Here is a 13,083-nt window from a genome sequence, read left to right on the forward strand (position 1 = left end):
TTAACTTTTTTTAATACAGTGATACAGCAACTGAAACTCAAATTACACCTTTAAAAACAAAAGGTATTTATTTAAAAGGTATTTATTTGCATATTACAATTTTATGGTAGCAGATATGAAAATACATAAATAAAACTGATTATAACTGCTAGAAATATGGCAATTAAAAAGGCTAACCTCGTAGTGATTGCCTATAAAAAAAATGTAGTCCTTGAACAAATGATGTTTATGAGACCAGTTTGTAGATGAACATGTTAGCTTTTGTTCACGTAGCTTAATGCTTTTATTTTGGAAAACCGGAAAGGGAATCTGTTTACCGGAAGAGAGTCAAACTTCCGGATATAATTGTGTTTCGCGCAATCATTGGTTTCGCGCATCCGTAAATAATTTACTTCCCTGTACAGGAGTCTTCCTCGCCAGGTAACTTTGGCCCATTTAATTCGGTAGCCCGTGACGACGATAGAACAGGTGTTTGTCCCGCTGACAGTTTACGTTGGTGTCGTTGTGGAAACCAGAGTGTTTCTGGCAGCAAGTTAATTCAACAACAACAACACAAAAAACAACTTCCTGCTCGGCTGGCGAGCGACAGCTCAGCGTTAGCTCGGAGGTAACAATAACAACCTGATGTCTCAGATAACAGCTGATTCGCCGGCTTCGTGTGCGCTCCTTGTTTTCTGATTTCAGCATGTTTCGGTGCGGTGCAGCAGACCGCAGTGTTCCGGTGAATTCAAGTGTTGCGAGCTGCGTGTCCTGCGGTTGTTTACATTGTGTCCATCGTCATGTTCCGCCGCTTTGCTAACGTTATTCAACATCCGTGGGGCAGCCTTTGGCTAAAAATGCTGCAAAACTAGTTAAATGTTTGACCTTTGCTTTACATCATAGGTATTTCTTTGTATTGTGGAGCAATCCTGCCGGTCAGGAAATAATAGAAATTGAACAGTGAGCACATTAACATGTATTTTATGTCCTCAGAACAAGAAGTCCATCGTGTCTTATATTTCTTTCTTCAGATGAGTCGGACTTTGATCTTGAGCTGTACTCCTTCAGTCTCAATGAGGGTCTTAAAGCTTTTCTTTGTGTAGTGGCTTTTTTTTTAGCTGAGTTAAGCCACTAAACTGTCCTGAGAATCAATCAATAATTAAAAAGCGACTCATCTTAATTGTAAGGTGCAGAAACACACCTTCATCATTTGAATTTAGGAAGCTTTTGTGTTTGAATGATACATAGGTGAGTGTGAAGTGGATTATCAAGCAAACCAGTCTGTAAAAAAATGGTAAATTAGAAGGATTTGACTTATATTTTTTTCTAAATAAATGCTGCTTTTGTCTTTAAAAAAACGTGTGGGAAAACCCCCTTATGAAAGCCTAGAAAACAGCTGCTCAACACATTTTTTAAGACATGTTTATGAAAACAACAGATAATGAAAATAAATGGTTTAATTTCTCATTTAACAAGGGGAGAGTGCCGTATGGAATAATTTTAATTGTTATAAACCCATGAAGGATAATCTAACTTACCAAAGTTTTTATTTTAATTTTGTCGTTTAATTAGGTCGGCCCTTTTTTACTTTTCAACAGGTGATGACAACTACCCACTTTAAGTTTTTTGGTGCCATCCCTGGTGTGCAGTTTAAACATCATCAGGTTGAAAATGAAAACACGAAGTTGTGCGCTGTTCGTCCGCATTGCCGTTATTTTTTTGTGTAATTTTAGATCGGCTGCTAACTGTGGATTCACATTCATGTGCTGATAGTTGCCGTGAATGCGGCGACACACTTGGCCATATCGTTGACCGTTATTTTGGTTGTTCAGGAGGAAATTGTTGCGTGCCATCTGAAGCAGAATACAGACGCTGTGAGTGGGTCATCAGGCAGTCTCCCTATGTCAGGCCGAAACGGGTCTGCCACTGATTCAGACTGCCAGATCTCTGAGGACTGCAGCGTCCCAGATGTTGAGCTGATGGAGCTTGGGCCACTGCTGGAGGAGGGAGGGGGCCGGCAGGTGCCATCCAAAAGCGTGCGTCCAGAGGTAGGGGCTGCGCATCACAGAAACGCCCAGAGAGGAGTCCCGGTGACTTCCTGCGCCTCGCTGACAACAATCCTGTGCCATCTCTTTAAAGGGAGCAGCAATGCTTGCAGATGATGATGATGAGGAAGACGATGAGGTGGGAGAGGTTCTGACCTTGCCTCTTCAGGCTCACCATGCCATGGAGAAAATGGAGGAGTTTGTACACAAGGTAATCGGGTCGCTTCTGGGGAATAAATAGAAATGTCAGACGGCGCTAGAAGTCACAACAACACTGTCTATTACTGAGACTAATTATGGACGTGGAACTCTGTAATAACATAATTATTAGTTCAAAGACTTCATGATTCCATTCAGCCCATAAAAATAGTCCGTACCCCTTCTTCATCACATAGAAATAAAATCCCATTGATTTTGAATTCATGTTTTCTGCAGAAAATAATATTTTAAGTTTATTCCACTTTACCCTTTGTAATCTTCGCCCCCTTCCTCCCACTACAACCACCTTAAGCACCAGCTGTTGCAGTCTGTGCATCTTTAAGGGAGACTGACCCCGTTTTACAGCCACTACATGGTTCAGCCCAGCACTACGGTTAGCCGCTTCGTGCTAAAACGCAGATTTTTGTAGCAGGAATTTAACCGTAATCAATGTTCGTCTAATAATTCGGAAGGAGATATATGTCAGAAGGAGAGTTTTTTTTTTTTTTTTTCTCCTCTCAGACGTGACAAAAGTGCACAGCAGATTTTCTGCACCCGCATTGAATAATGCAGGGGCTACTTTAAATAACCTGAAACTTAACACACACTGTCTAGTTTACAACTAAGATCAAGACTCAGGTTGTGTGCACAACGTCTGCTTTTATAATTGGATCATTTTTGCTCAGTTATGGAGGCTTTGTTTGCAGTCAGGCTGAAACACAATATTCACAATATGTGAACCACATTGTGGATGATTTTATGGAAAATAAGCGTTTCAAATGTTTTACAGCTAATAACACAATTAAATATTGTTGTTTTTTTTTCTTTTAAGACAATTTACATCACTTTTAGACAACGATGAATGAAAACACTTACCCTTGCACTGTTTTCACAGACTTTCAGTTGAAGTTTTGGTCAGAAGTTGCGATTTTAAGCTTTAGTGTGTGAGTAAATCTTTGCTCCGTTTCAGGTTTGGGAGGGGCGCTGGAGGGTGATTCCTTTTCATGTCCTGCCTGATTGGCTGAAGGACAATGATTACCTCCTGCATGGACATCGACCTCCCATGCCCTCCTTCAGGGCCTGCTTTGGAAGCATCTTCAGAATTCACACTGAGACCGGAAACATCTGGACTCACCTGTTAGGTGAGCGTGCAAATAATTACGTTTCCAAGCGAATATGTTTTTGATTTCATCTTCTTTCCCTTCTGCTGATGTCTGATGAACCGAGTTGTTGTTTTGTTTTTCCTCAGGGTGGATCTTATTCATCTGTTTGGGCACTTTAACCATGTTGCGCCCCAACATGTATTTTATGGCACCGCTGCAGGAGAAGGTTGTGTTTGGGATGTTCTTCCTGGGAGCTGTCCTCTGCCTCAGCTTCTCCTGGCTCTTTCATACTGTCTACTGCCACTCGGAAAAGGTGTCTCGCACATTCTCCAAGTAAGGGCTCGAACCGTCTAAAAAGCTGTCACTGATGCCTTTTGCATCGTGTAGAAATAAGTTAGAAGTGTCACCTTTTCCCAGGAATTTATACCTTTTATAGGACTTCAATATTTGTCACTTGTAATGTTTTAATTCTGGACATGGAGCTCAAGTTTCCTCACTGAGTGTAGTGTAATGTATGAGAAACAAAAAGGGCAAAACAGTATTTTTATTTATTTTTCTTTGACACATATAAGCTGCTCTAATCAAAACATACAAAAACAAACGAGTATAAAATCAGCACTGGACATTTATCAGTGTCAGTGCTTTAACCACTGTCCTCTCTTTTTATGTGCCTTTATAAGACACTGAGCACATTTTGTAACTTTTAAGTTTTTGTACAGCCCTTGTGGGTGAATGTGAGGCCGAATGAAGCCCCTGAACAAAAACACGTCCCTTTCTTATTGTCGGCCGCCGACTGCGGCTGATGCTGTTCACGGCGACTGCCTCTAAGAGCCGATCAGGCCTCTGCTGAGCCACATCTGGTCGCATTCCATCTATAATTTGTGTCTGTTGCAACAAAACATTTCATACATGTGTGTTTAATCAGCTTACATTCCTCCTACTCTCTACTTATTCACTTATTCAGAGTTCCTCCTCCGAACAACAGCCCAAGTTGTTTCTGTGCCCCGTCTTGTTTGTCAGTTGTTTTTTTTTTCTAAAACTGGAAGATTGATAAAAACCACAACCACGGTTAAAGGTTTTTGAGCTGCTCCCGGTCAGGCCCAGCAGACCCTCACAGCTGGTGTTGATGAAGAAGCACAAGCAGCAAAATAAATTTGGCTTTAACTGCATGAATATATGTGTAATTTTGTACACATAGTTTTTATCGTATGAACACAGGGAATTTGTTTTTTATATTTTCAGGTCTAGATAGGTTGTGTGTGTGTGTTTGGGGGGGGTGATAGAGTATGAGAAATATTTATGTTTCCAGACCTGTTTTCCTATTCCTTTTGTTTTGTTTTAAATAAATCTCTCAAACAAACTGATTCCATACAAAGGTTGTACATGGTCGCCATGATTTTAACTTTTGTGTCCTCTGCCACTTTAAATGAAGCGTTTTAGCCGTCAGTATGCTGTCTGAGAACTCACAGGTACAGACACTCCTGTACAGCTTTCCAGGTGAAATGAAGGTATGGGCCGATGTGCTTCAGGAGACTGGGAATGTTTACAGTTCAGCCCACAGCTCCTTCAAATGAGATGTGTGAAAATACTGAACGCTAAGCTACTTCAAATGGCAGCACACTGTATGGCGCTTCCGTTTCCCTCTAAACGGGAACGAGGTTTTACAGAATTACCATCACGTTGCTCTGCAGAAGACGTGAACTCTGTGATTAGGATCATATTTGGGAAAACATATCAACAGTTTGTGGTGTCTTATGGTGTTTGGGACATATAAAAGTACATTAATGCTAAATGTTTGTACTTGGACATAAGAAATGTTTGGAAAACTCCTGAATTTTTCCATATAAAATACGTCAGCCTGTAAACAGTTAGTGTAAATGTTAAATAGACGTAGCAGCAGCATTGTAATTTTTTTCACCATGTGTACAAAATGTAAGTAGTTGTTTTGGATCCTTCTGCTCAGCCTGCGTTTGTCCCTCTGACCCTCTCCTCAGGCTTGACTACTCGGGCATTGCACTTCTAATCATGGGTTCCTTCGTGCCCTGGCTCTACTACTCCTTCTACTGCTCCCCTCAGCCTCGACTTATCTACCTCACCATCGTATGTGTCCTTGGCATCGCCGCCATCATAGTTGCCCAGTGGGACCGATTCTCAACGCCTCGTCACAGACCTACGAGAGCGGGTGAGGATAGCCGGACCTGTCATAGTTTCGGTTTTCTGTCTGTCTGTCTGCTCTTACTCCTGCGGCGGTGATTCTTTTCTGCAAACTGTGCAGGAAGATTACTGATTACATGCTGTTTGTTAGAGATTTCCACAATTTATTCGTTTATCATTCAAGTAATTCCAGTAATTGTCGCTCTCAGGTGTATTTATGGGTCTTGGACTGAGTGGCATTGTTCCCACCATGCACTTCACCATCGAGGAGGGCTTTGTAAAGGCCACCACCGTGGGCCAGATGGGCTGGTTTTATCTGATGGGCGCCATGTACATCACCGGCGCCGGTCTGTACGCAGCAAGGATCCCCGAGCGCTTTTTTCCTGGAAAGTGTGACATCTGGGTAGGTGTTTAATGCGTCAGATCTGGGCTGCAGGCAACAAATATAAGTTAGTGTGAAAGAGTTCATTATCAATTAAGTAGTTTTTTTGTTTTGTTTTTTTTAACTCAACACTGTCAAAATTGTGCTTTTGATTTATTTTTTTCAGTGAAACGCAGTCCAAATGTATCAATTAGGTAAATTTTCTGAATTTTTTTACCTAATTAAATTTAAATGAGAAGCTTCTGATTAATAAAAAATAAACAAAACTCAGAATTTGACCAGCTGTTAAAGACAAGTAGTCAGTTTGATTCATTAAAAAAATAGATCTTAATTGACACGTTCATCAGCAAACTATTTACTAGTGCCTATAAATATTTTGGTTCTTAGTCACGATTCATATTTAGACTCTAATGAGACTAATTATTTAATAAACTAATAAAAACATGCTTTTGTAGTTTTATAACACCTGGTTCACAATTAACAAACCACTGAGGCACAGAAAAAATGAAAAACTGCTGGCAGCAGATGTCCTTTTAGTAAGTCAGTTTCCACTTTAAGAAAATAACATGTTCACCTGTCCCAACGGTGCTTTTATAACCGCTTACAAACGGAGGGGAAACTGTAAATTCACATCTAAATATGTGAAACGAAATGAAGCATCAGTTTCTGGCTCAGCGTCCAGATTTTTCAGATTCTTTTCATTAAACGCGGCGGCACGACGCCCGATGTGACTTAACGCACGCTTGTCTTTCGTCCCTGTAGTTCCACTCCCATCAGATCTTTCACGTTCTGGTCGTGGCGGCGGCGTTCATTCACTTCTACGGGGTTTCCAACCTGCAGGAGTTTCGCTACGGCCTTGAGGGAGGATGCACAGATGACTCTTTACTCTGAAAGGCCCAACTGTGACTTGCTTATCTTTACACCTTCAAACACACACACACACACATATATAAAATGCTGCTGGAATGGTCAGAATGGTCACTTATTGTTCCTGCTGTACTTCTGATTTGCTTACATCTTCTTTAGGTTTTAGTGATCTTTCTGCTTTGGCTTTTTTTTTTTCCTTTTTTTTTCTCCAGTAAAGTAGCATTAACTAGCCAATGTACTATGGAGGGAACAGGCACTACTTACTACTATAGCTGTCAGTCTTGAGTTGGTGTTTTCAGCTAAGAAAAATAGAATTTTACCCACAATTGTGCGTTGCTGAAACTGATAGTCTCTTCATAGAATCTCTCTGTTACCCTAACCTCCTTCATGGTCTGTTACAGTTGCACAAAGGGTGCAGAGAGCAGTATTTGTGCTGTGGCAGACGGCACAAACTAAAGTCATTCCCCTCGTGTAGGTTTTATGACGGTTCACAGGAAGCTTGGTGCACAGCAGTACGCAATCTTGTAGAGTTCGGAGAGTTCAAATGCAATTGTAAAAGGAGGATAACCATAAACGGATGTATTGCAGTTTGTTTTTTGTTTTTTTTGTTCTTTATTTGTTGAAACCTTGGATTTCTTTTAAAACTCCATAGGACCGCCGAGAAGTCGCATTTGGCCTTTCACTCCAAAAGCTCATTCAGTACCAAAACTTGATGTTTCCAAATGTTTTAGGGTGAATCTGTAACATCTATCTGATCGCTGCAGGGAGAAAAAATAAAAATAAAAAGTCTCTCAGTGACGTAAAGCGCATGCAGCAAGGTTTGCTGATGTGCATTATCCCAGTTTAAATAAATAAATCTCTTGTTTTAGAAAAACACAAGTGATAAAACAAATTAAATGCATTTGAATATTTTGTTTTATTTTATTGGAAAATTTATTCAATTTTATTGTGATGACAAATATCCCCCTCAAAAAAAGGAACTTTTAAATTGTTTAATGATACAGTAAAGTTGTATTTGCTTTAAAAAAATATAAATGCTTAGACTCGGACAATAACTTCATGTTACTTTTTATTGATTAGATAATCCATCTTTGAAAAACCTCTAGTTTCTGAAACGATGTACAGATTTGAAGCAGCTAAACTGCTTTTCTTTTTGTTTTTTTGTCAACTTTTCTTTTTCTTTTGTGATTGATTTTTAGATGCAATGACAGGTGTAAATATCAAGTGCACCTTACTGTATTTGATTAAATTCAAGACTTTAAATCACCAAAATAAGGTTTAAAATGTGTTCTGTTTGATTTATATAAACTTTGAGTATACTTGTGCCTTAGGCCAATGGAAATGTTTTTAAATAAAGCGGCCTATCTTAACAGTGAGCATCAAGGATTTCCAAGTACTGACTTTTTCTTTTCTTTTTCTTTTCCATATATACAAAGAATACTCAATCAAATTATTATTAAAGTTACCAATCCATTGATAGGTTGTAGGAAACGCTGTTTAAACACTCCTTTTTCTAGATGATCTTATTCAAGCTTTATTACAAAAACTAAAAATATGTACCTTTGACTTTGTGTAACGTCTTGTGTAGGGAAAAAAAAAGTCATACAATTCTCTGAAATGACAACCTAAATATTTATTAATGGTAATATTGGAAAATTATTGTAATAAATTTTTTTCCACATGTACAAAAATGGTGTTTGGTCCATTTTTTATTTTTTATTATCGTGGCTATTGTGTTTTTGCTTTAATAGGTAAGTTCTTTTGGCTGCTTCCTTCTTCAGGGGTCGCCACAGCGAGCAAACTCACACGAACAATTTGGCGATTGTTTTTGGGGTTTTTTTACGCCGGCTGCCCTTCCTGCCGCAACCTGGACTCGAACCTGCAAGCTCAGGATTACAAGACCGTGGCGCTTCAATGTTAACTGTAAATTCTAATTATTAGTATTTTATAATACATTCTAAAACAAATTAGCAAATATTGCTCAGTCAGTACTTTGTCCAGTGTTTTATCCCCCTGAGGAATGGATCTACAATAAACCCCAGAATGTGACAGGTATGTTACCTGACGTGCTGCTGAAGCAAGCTCATATAGAATATAACAACCTATGATTTAAAATTAAAAATTGAGGAAGAATCAAGTTCAGTTTTTTTTTAATCTGCTCTTTCTCATCTCTCCAGATGTGTTCATTTGACAAAATTCACAATTTTCATTTCTAAACTACTTCATATCATTTAATTACATTATGCAGTAAATTACCTCTTCTTAAACTTTGATCATATTTGTTCTAACACATACAGACTTTCTTGCACAGAAATTTTAAAAATATTTATGATATTATGATTTATGGTATATTTATGATATCTAAAAACGCAATGTTTGTTTCATTATAAGTTTTGGTATTTGCTCTCAAAACGTTTCAGTTTTTTTTTTTTTTTTTTGAGAATTATTGAGGAGGATCCTTTTATTTGTGGGCGGGGAACAATGAGGCCGCTACTTGTTTCGGGCCGAGAGCATTTACTAGCTGCACCTCCTGACCAGTTAGCATGCTAGCCATAGCTAGCTAACTGGGCTGTCCGATTTATTTTCTTTTTTTCTGTGTTTCTCTGCTTTACATTTCAGGTATGTATTATATGGCTTAATTCAAATATGTGTAAGTGTTATATTTGAACATGTAGCCATTTGTCGGTGAAAGTCAGTGTTAGCATAGATGTTGGTAAAAAATTGTGAAGGTTTATCACTGTAACTAACGTTGCTCTAATTCTAAACCTTTTTCATAAATATCTGAAATTGTTAAGCTGTTGGTATGATATGTGGTTTTAGCACAGACATGCATTTAAATGTTTTTAGTGGAAATGAATGAACGAGATTACTTGTAGGGGACTTCCGCACTACAAAAGTCCAGAAGGTTTTTTTTTTATTATTTCCGGTCCCGTCACCGTCAGTGAATCCAGCCTTTTGTTGCATTAAGGTTGCATTTTAACATCTGTGGTTCTTTGCGTCAGTGCGTTCATCCAGGCTCCCAATTTGTGTGTCTGTTAGCATCAATTTAGCGTGTTGTCAGCATCCGTGATGGACAACGATCAGGAGGGATCCAAGGAGAGCTCCGGCCGAACCGACCTGGTGTCTGAGGACGGGAAGAATACCAAGTCTGTTCTGTGTGAACGCTGCGGGTCCAAGGTGCTGTGTCCTGCCATGGCTGTGTTTACAGAGAAGGAGGTATGTTGGGGTTACCACCTGGCTGTGGAGGCAATGCTGAAAACTATATGTACATCTACTATATCTATTTGCCTCTGAACTTAATAAACACAGCTTTTCTAATTAAAACTTGATAGATAGATAGATAGATAGATAGATAGATAGATAGATAGATTAAAGAAAAAAAAAAAGTATTACCAAGCAGTTACAACTAAATTAAACACATACTGTCCATATGAACCTATGTACAAAAATATTCAGACTAATTGCACTTTTCTTTTTAATCTTGCCATTTACAAAAACCATAATAAAGCTATAAGATAAGACGCCAGTGTAATTATCATACATTATTTAAAGAACAGATACGATTCATAAACTAGAACAGTAGATTGAACTAAAACACATAATGGATTGTTTAGATGGGAAGGGAATGGATGCAAAATAATGTAAATGATGCTTTAACAACTGTAGTCATTTACAAGGCTTAGATAGGGAAACTGAATGTAATTTAAAGGTTTTAACTCCTCTCCATGTGAATTCTTTTAAAGTAAAGTTGAGATATTTGTGTTAAAACTGTACCTTGAATGTGATTTGATAAAACGTCTGAAATTATAAAAATTGTCTGCGTATTTCCAGACCTACCTGCATGTTTGCACAAGGGGAATGTTTCTGTAAATGCACTTTTGAAATGAATTTGCTTTAGAAAGGAAGACGGTTGCTTTGAGTCAACCAAATTGTTTGTGCTTTTCTAAAATGAGCAGAAAGAACACAGCTCAAAAGTACCGCATGTAGTTTCTGTTTAGAAATTGTAGGAGAACATGTAACTTGTGGAGTGGGGTCTTGATGTTTTAAAACCATTAGCAGAAGTTTTGTGGCAGTAGATATATAGTCCACCTTTTATTCCAGCTTTGTCTAACTTCTGTTTTCTGCCACCAGCTGTTCCTGCCGTCCATGAGGAAGAAGAGCAGCCCCGGCACCACTGAGGGCTCCGTCGACGGCGACACTCTGACGGCCCACTGGTTAGTGGACGACATGCTCACTTTTGAGAACGTGGGTTTCACAAACGATGTGGGCAGAATCAAGTACCTCATCTGTGCAGATTGTGAAATCGGACCAATCGGCTGGCACTGTTTGGATGACAAAAAGAAATTCTACGTCGCGTTGGATAGGGTGAATCATGCATAATGTCGGTGCATATGTGAGCCCACACGGACTTCAGAAATGTTTTGGCAGGCTATGCATTGTTTTTATGGATTTACCCCCTCCCCCCAGAGTTTACTCCAACTAAGTCCATCTTACACACACTCAGATACTGTGTACTATGTGTAATGAGGTTGTGGCATATTCTCTGCCATCCCTCGTAATGGCATCAGTACAACCATCCTCTTCTAATAAAGATTTTGGAAGTTATTTTTGATTTTCATACTTGTTGCTGACACCTGGATAAAACAAATTTACAGCAAGTGAATATTAGATTAAGATGCCACTGTGGCTTAATTGAGGATTCTCTTGAAATTATCAGCTGTCTGCAGTGTTTTATGTCTCAGCAAAGCTCCAGCTCAGCCTAAACAGTACTTTGGCTGACGTAGTATCAAAAGTATCAGTTAGTACTACAGGGTACTCTGTTTAATGGGGGAAAAACACTACATTATACTCAACATGTAATGGTAAAAATCAAGTCTGCCTCAACAATACACAAAATATATTCTTAATTATTGACAGTGAGGATCACAGCTTTAATATTTTTTAAATAAAAACTACTTTTGATCTAATTAAAGATAATAACTTAGTTTATTTTACAATAATCTCAAAAGTCACATCTCTAAAATATGGAGCACGGCAAGTGCAAATCATAAACTGTGCTCTTTATGACAAAGTCACATCAGAGGAAAATCAATGTTCGTACAGTTAATAGATCTTGGCACCTTTTGTAGTAAATCCAAGCCACGTATACCTAAGTTCAGGCTAGTTTAATTCACTTTGTGCATTGAAAATGTTGAAATAAAATCTTTTAACTGTCTGGCTTTCAGCATCGTGAACAGGAGTTAAAAATCACAGAAATATACAGAGGTATGAAATCAAATTATTTACCCCAAACTTTAAAGTGCTCTGCAATCTGTGATTTGGCTTTAACTTCAGAGTGTTCCCAGTTTGACCATCTCCTCTTAAAACCTCCATTATAGTCTATTTTGACGGTGTAGTTCCACTACACGACACCAGATGTCCTCGTTTTGTTGCTTGAGGAGTGAATTTCATTGCAGCCAATAAATTTTCTGGATGTCATTCTCCATTGTTTGAGTGCTGTGCGCCTTTTAACCACGGGCTCTGTCCACACAATAAGCCTATCCCTAATAAATTATATGCAGCCGTGTTTACCAGCTGAGCACGTTGTCCATAGGTGTGAGTGGTTTAAAACTGCGTGACTGTTTGCTAGTGAAACCGTCATTGATACATGAGTTTTGTGTTCAGAGGATTAGGAAGTATCTGTAAAATGGCAGCAGCTGTCATAATGTGTGTTAGCTTTTAAAACTGAACACTGAATTCTTCCATTATAGATGGAGACGTCATATAACAGCAATAAAACGTCAGTAAATTAGACCCAAAGAGTCTACAGAACAAAAAGCAAGTTCTTCAAGTGAGCTTTGCTAATTTACACATTCGCCTTTTTCTTTTTTTCCTGTAAGTCAAAGACACCTGTTCGTATACTTTCTGATATCCTCTGCCAGGAAGGCCAAGCAAAACTGAGAACATTCAAATGAAATGTGAAACAAAAGTGAGTGGTATTTTTAGCAGCAGCTAACAGGTTGTCAGAAATGCAAGATATGCAAAATACGGTCAATTTACATTTGCAGTTTTTCCCCAATCTTTTCAGTGGGGAATATGTTATTGCCATGCTCATCATCTTCCATGATAAAAAAAACTTTTCTCTGTAAACTTCCTGTACAGATCAGCCACCATCAACCAACAAAGAGCTGAGGAGGTGTACTGCAAGCAGTGGGTGAAGTCACACAGATTCAGGACTTTTTCCACACCCAAACCCTAAATGTGTCGGCCTAATTTTACAGTAATAGTATTTAAGACCAAACAGTTTGAGTTTTAGGGTACAAATGTTTGTTATAAAGACATAAACAGTTGGTCTCCTCGACATATGACTGCTGTC

At 38.7% G+C, this 13,083-nt stretch overlaps 2 protein-coding genes across 3 annotated transcripts; both read left to right on the forward strand.

Moving 5' to 3' along the window:
- Positions 1 to 317: 317 nt before the first annotated feature.
- Positions 318 to 8,419, forward strand: adipor1a (adiponectin receptor 1a). Of its 2 annotated transcripts, none has more exons than XM_017415807.3 (8): positions 318 to 420; positions 1,812 to 2,027; positions 2,119 to 2,235; positions 3,193 to 3,364; positions 3,472 to 3,658; positions 5,320 to 5,507; positions 5,689 to 5,882; positions 6,624 to 8,419. In XM_017415807.3, exons 2-8 carry the CDS (start codon positions 1,881 to 1,883, stop codon positions 6,750 to 6,752), a joined length of 1,134 nt encoding a protein of 377 aa, XP_017271296.1. In that variant the 5' UTR covers positions 318 to 420; positions 1,812 to 1,880; the 3' UTR covers positions 6,753 to 8,419. The 2 variants fall into 2 exon arrangements, with proteins under 2 accessions (XP_017271296.1, XP_017271295.1); XM_017415806.3 differs by having other exon boundaries at positions 346 to 607.
- Positions 8,420 to 9,189: 770 nt separating this feature from the next.
- rabif (RAB interacting factor) lies at positions 9,190 to 11,333 on the forward strand. Its single transcript, XM_017415830.3, has 3 exons — positions 9,190 to 9,347; positions 9,768 to 9,944; positions 10,860 to 11,333. The coding sequence occupies exons 2-3, from the start codon at positions 9,798 to 9,800 to the stop codon at positions 11,106 to 11,108; spliced, it is 396 nt and encodes a 131-aa protein (XP_017271319.1). The 5' UTR covers positions 9,190 to 9,347; positions 9,768 to 9,797; the 3' UTR covers positions 11,109 to 11,333.
- Positions 11,334 to 13,083: the final 1,750 nt, after the last annotated feature.

Source organism: Kryptolebias marmoratus, linkage group LG4 (assembly GCF_001649575.2).
Source record: "Kryptolebias marmoratus isolate JLee-2015 linkage group LG4, ASM164957v2, whole genome shotgun sequence".
Lineage (NCBI taxonomy): Eukaryota > Metazoa > Chordata > Actinopteri > Cyprinodontiformes > Rivulidae > Kryptolebias > Kryptolebias marmoratus.

Excerpts from the sequence above, each read along its gene's own strand:
- adipor1a (XM_017415807.3), top strand. The coding sequence starts at position 1,881 with ATGTCAGGCCGAAACGGGTCTGCCACTGATTCAGACTGCCAGATCTCT. Across the intron at positions 2,236-3,192 it reads TGGAGGAGTTTGTACACAAG|GTTTGGGAGGGGCGCTGGAG; the intron begins GTAATCGGGTCG and ends GCTCCGTTTCAG. Across the intron at positions 3,659-5,319 it reads GTGTCTCGCACATTCTCCAA|GCTTGACTACTCGGGCATTG; the intron begins GTAAGGGCTCGA and ends CCCTCTCCTCAG.
- rabif (XM_017415830.3), top strand. The coding sequence starts at position 9,798 with ATGGACAACGATCAGGAGGGATCCAAGGAGAGCTCCGGCCGAACCGAC. Across the intron at positions 9,945-10,859 it reads CTGTGTTTACAGAGAAGGAG|CTGTTCCTGCCGTCCATGAG; the intron begins GTATGTTGGGGT and ends TTCTGCCACCAG.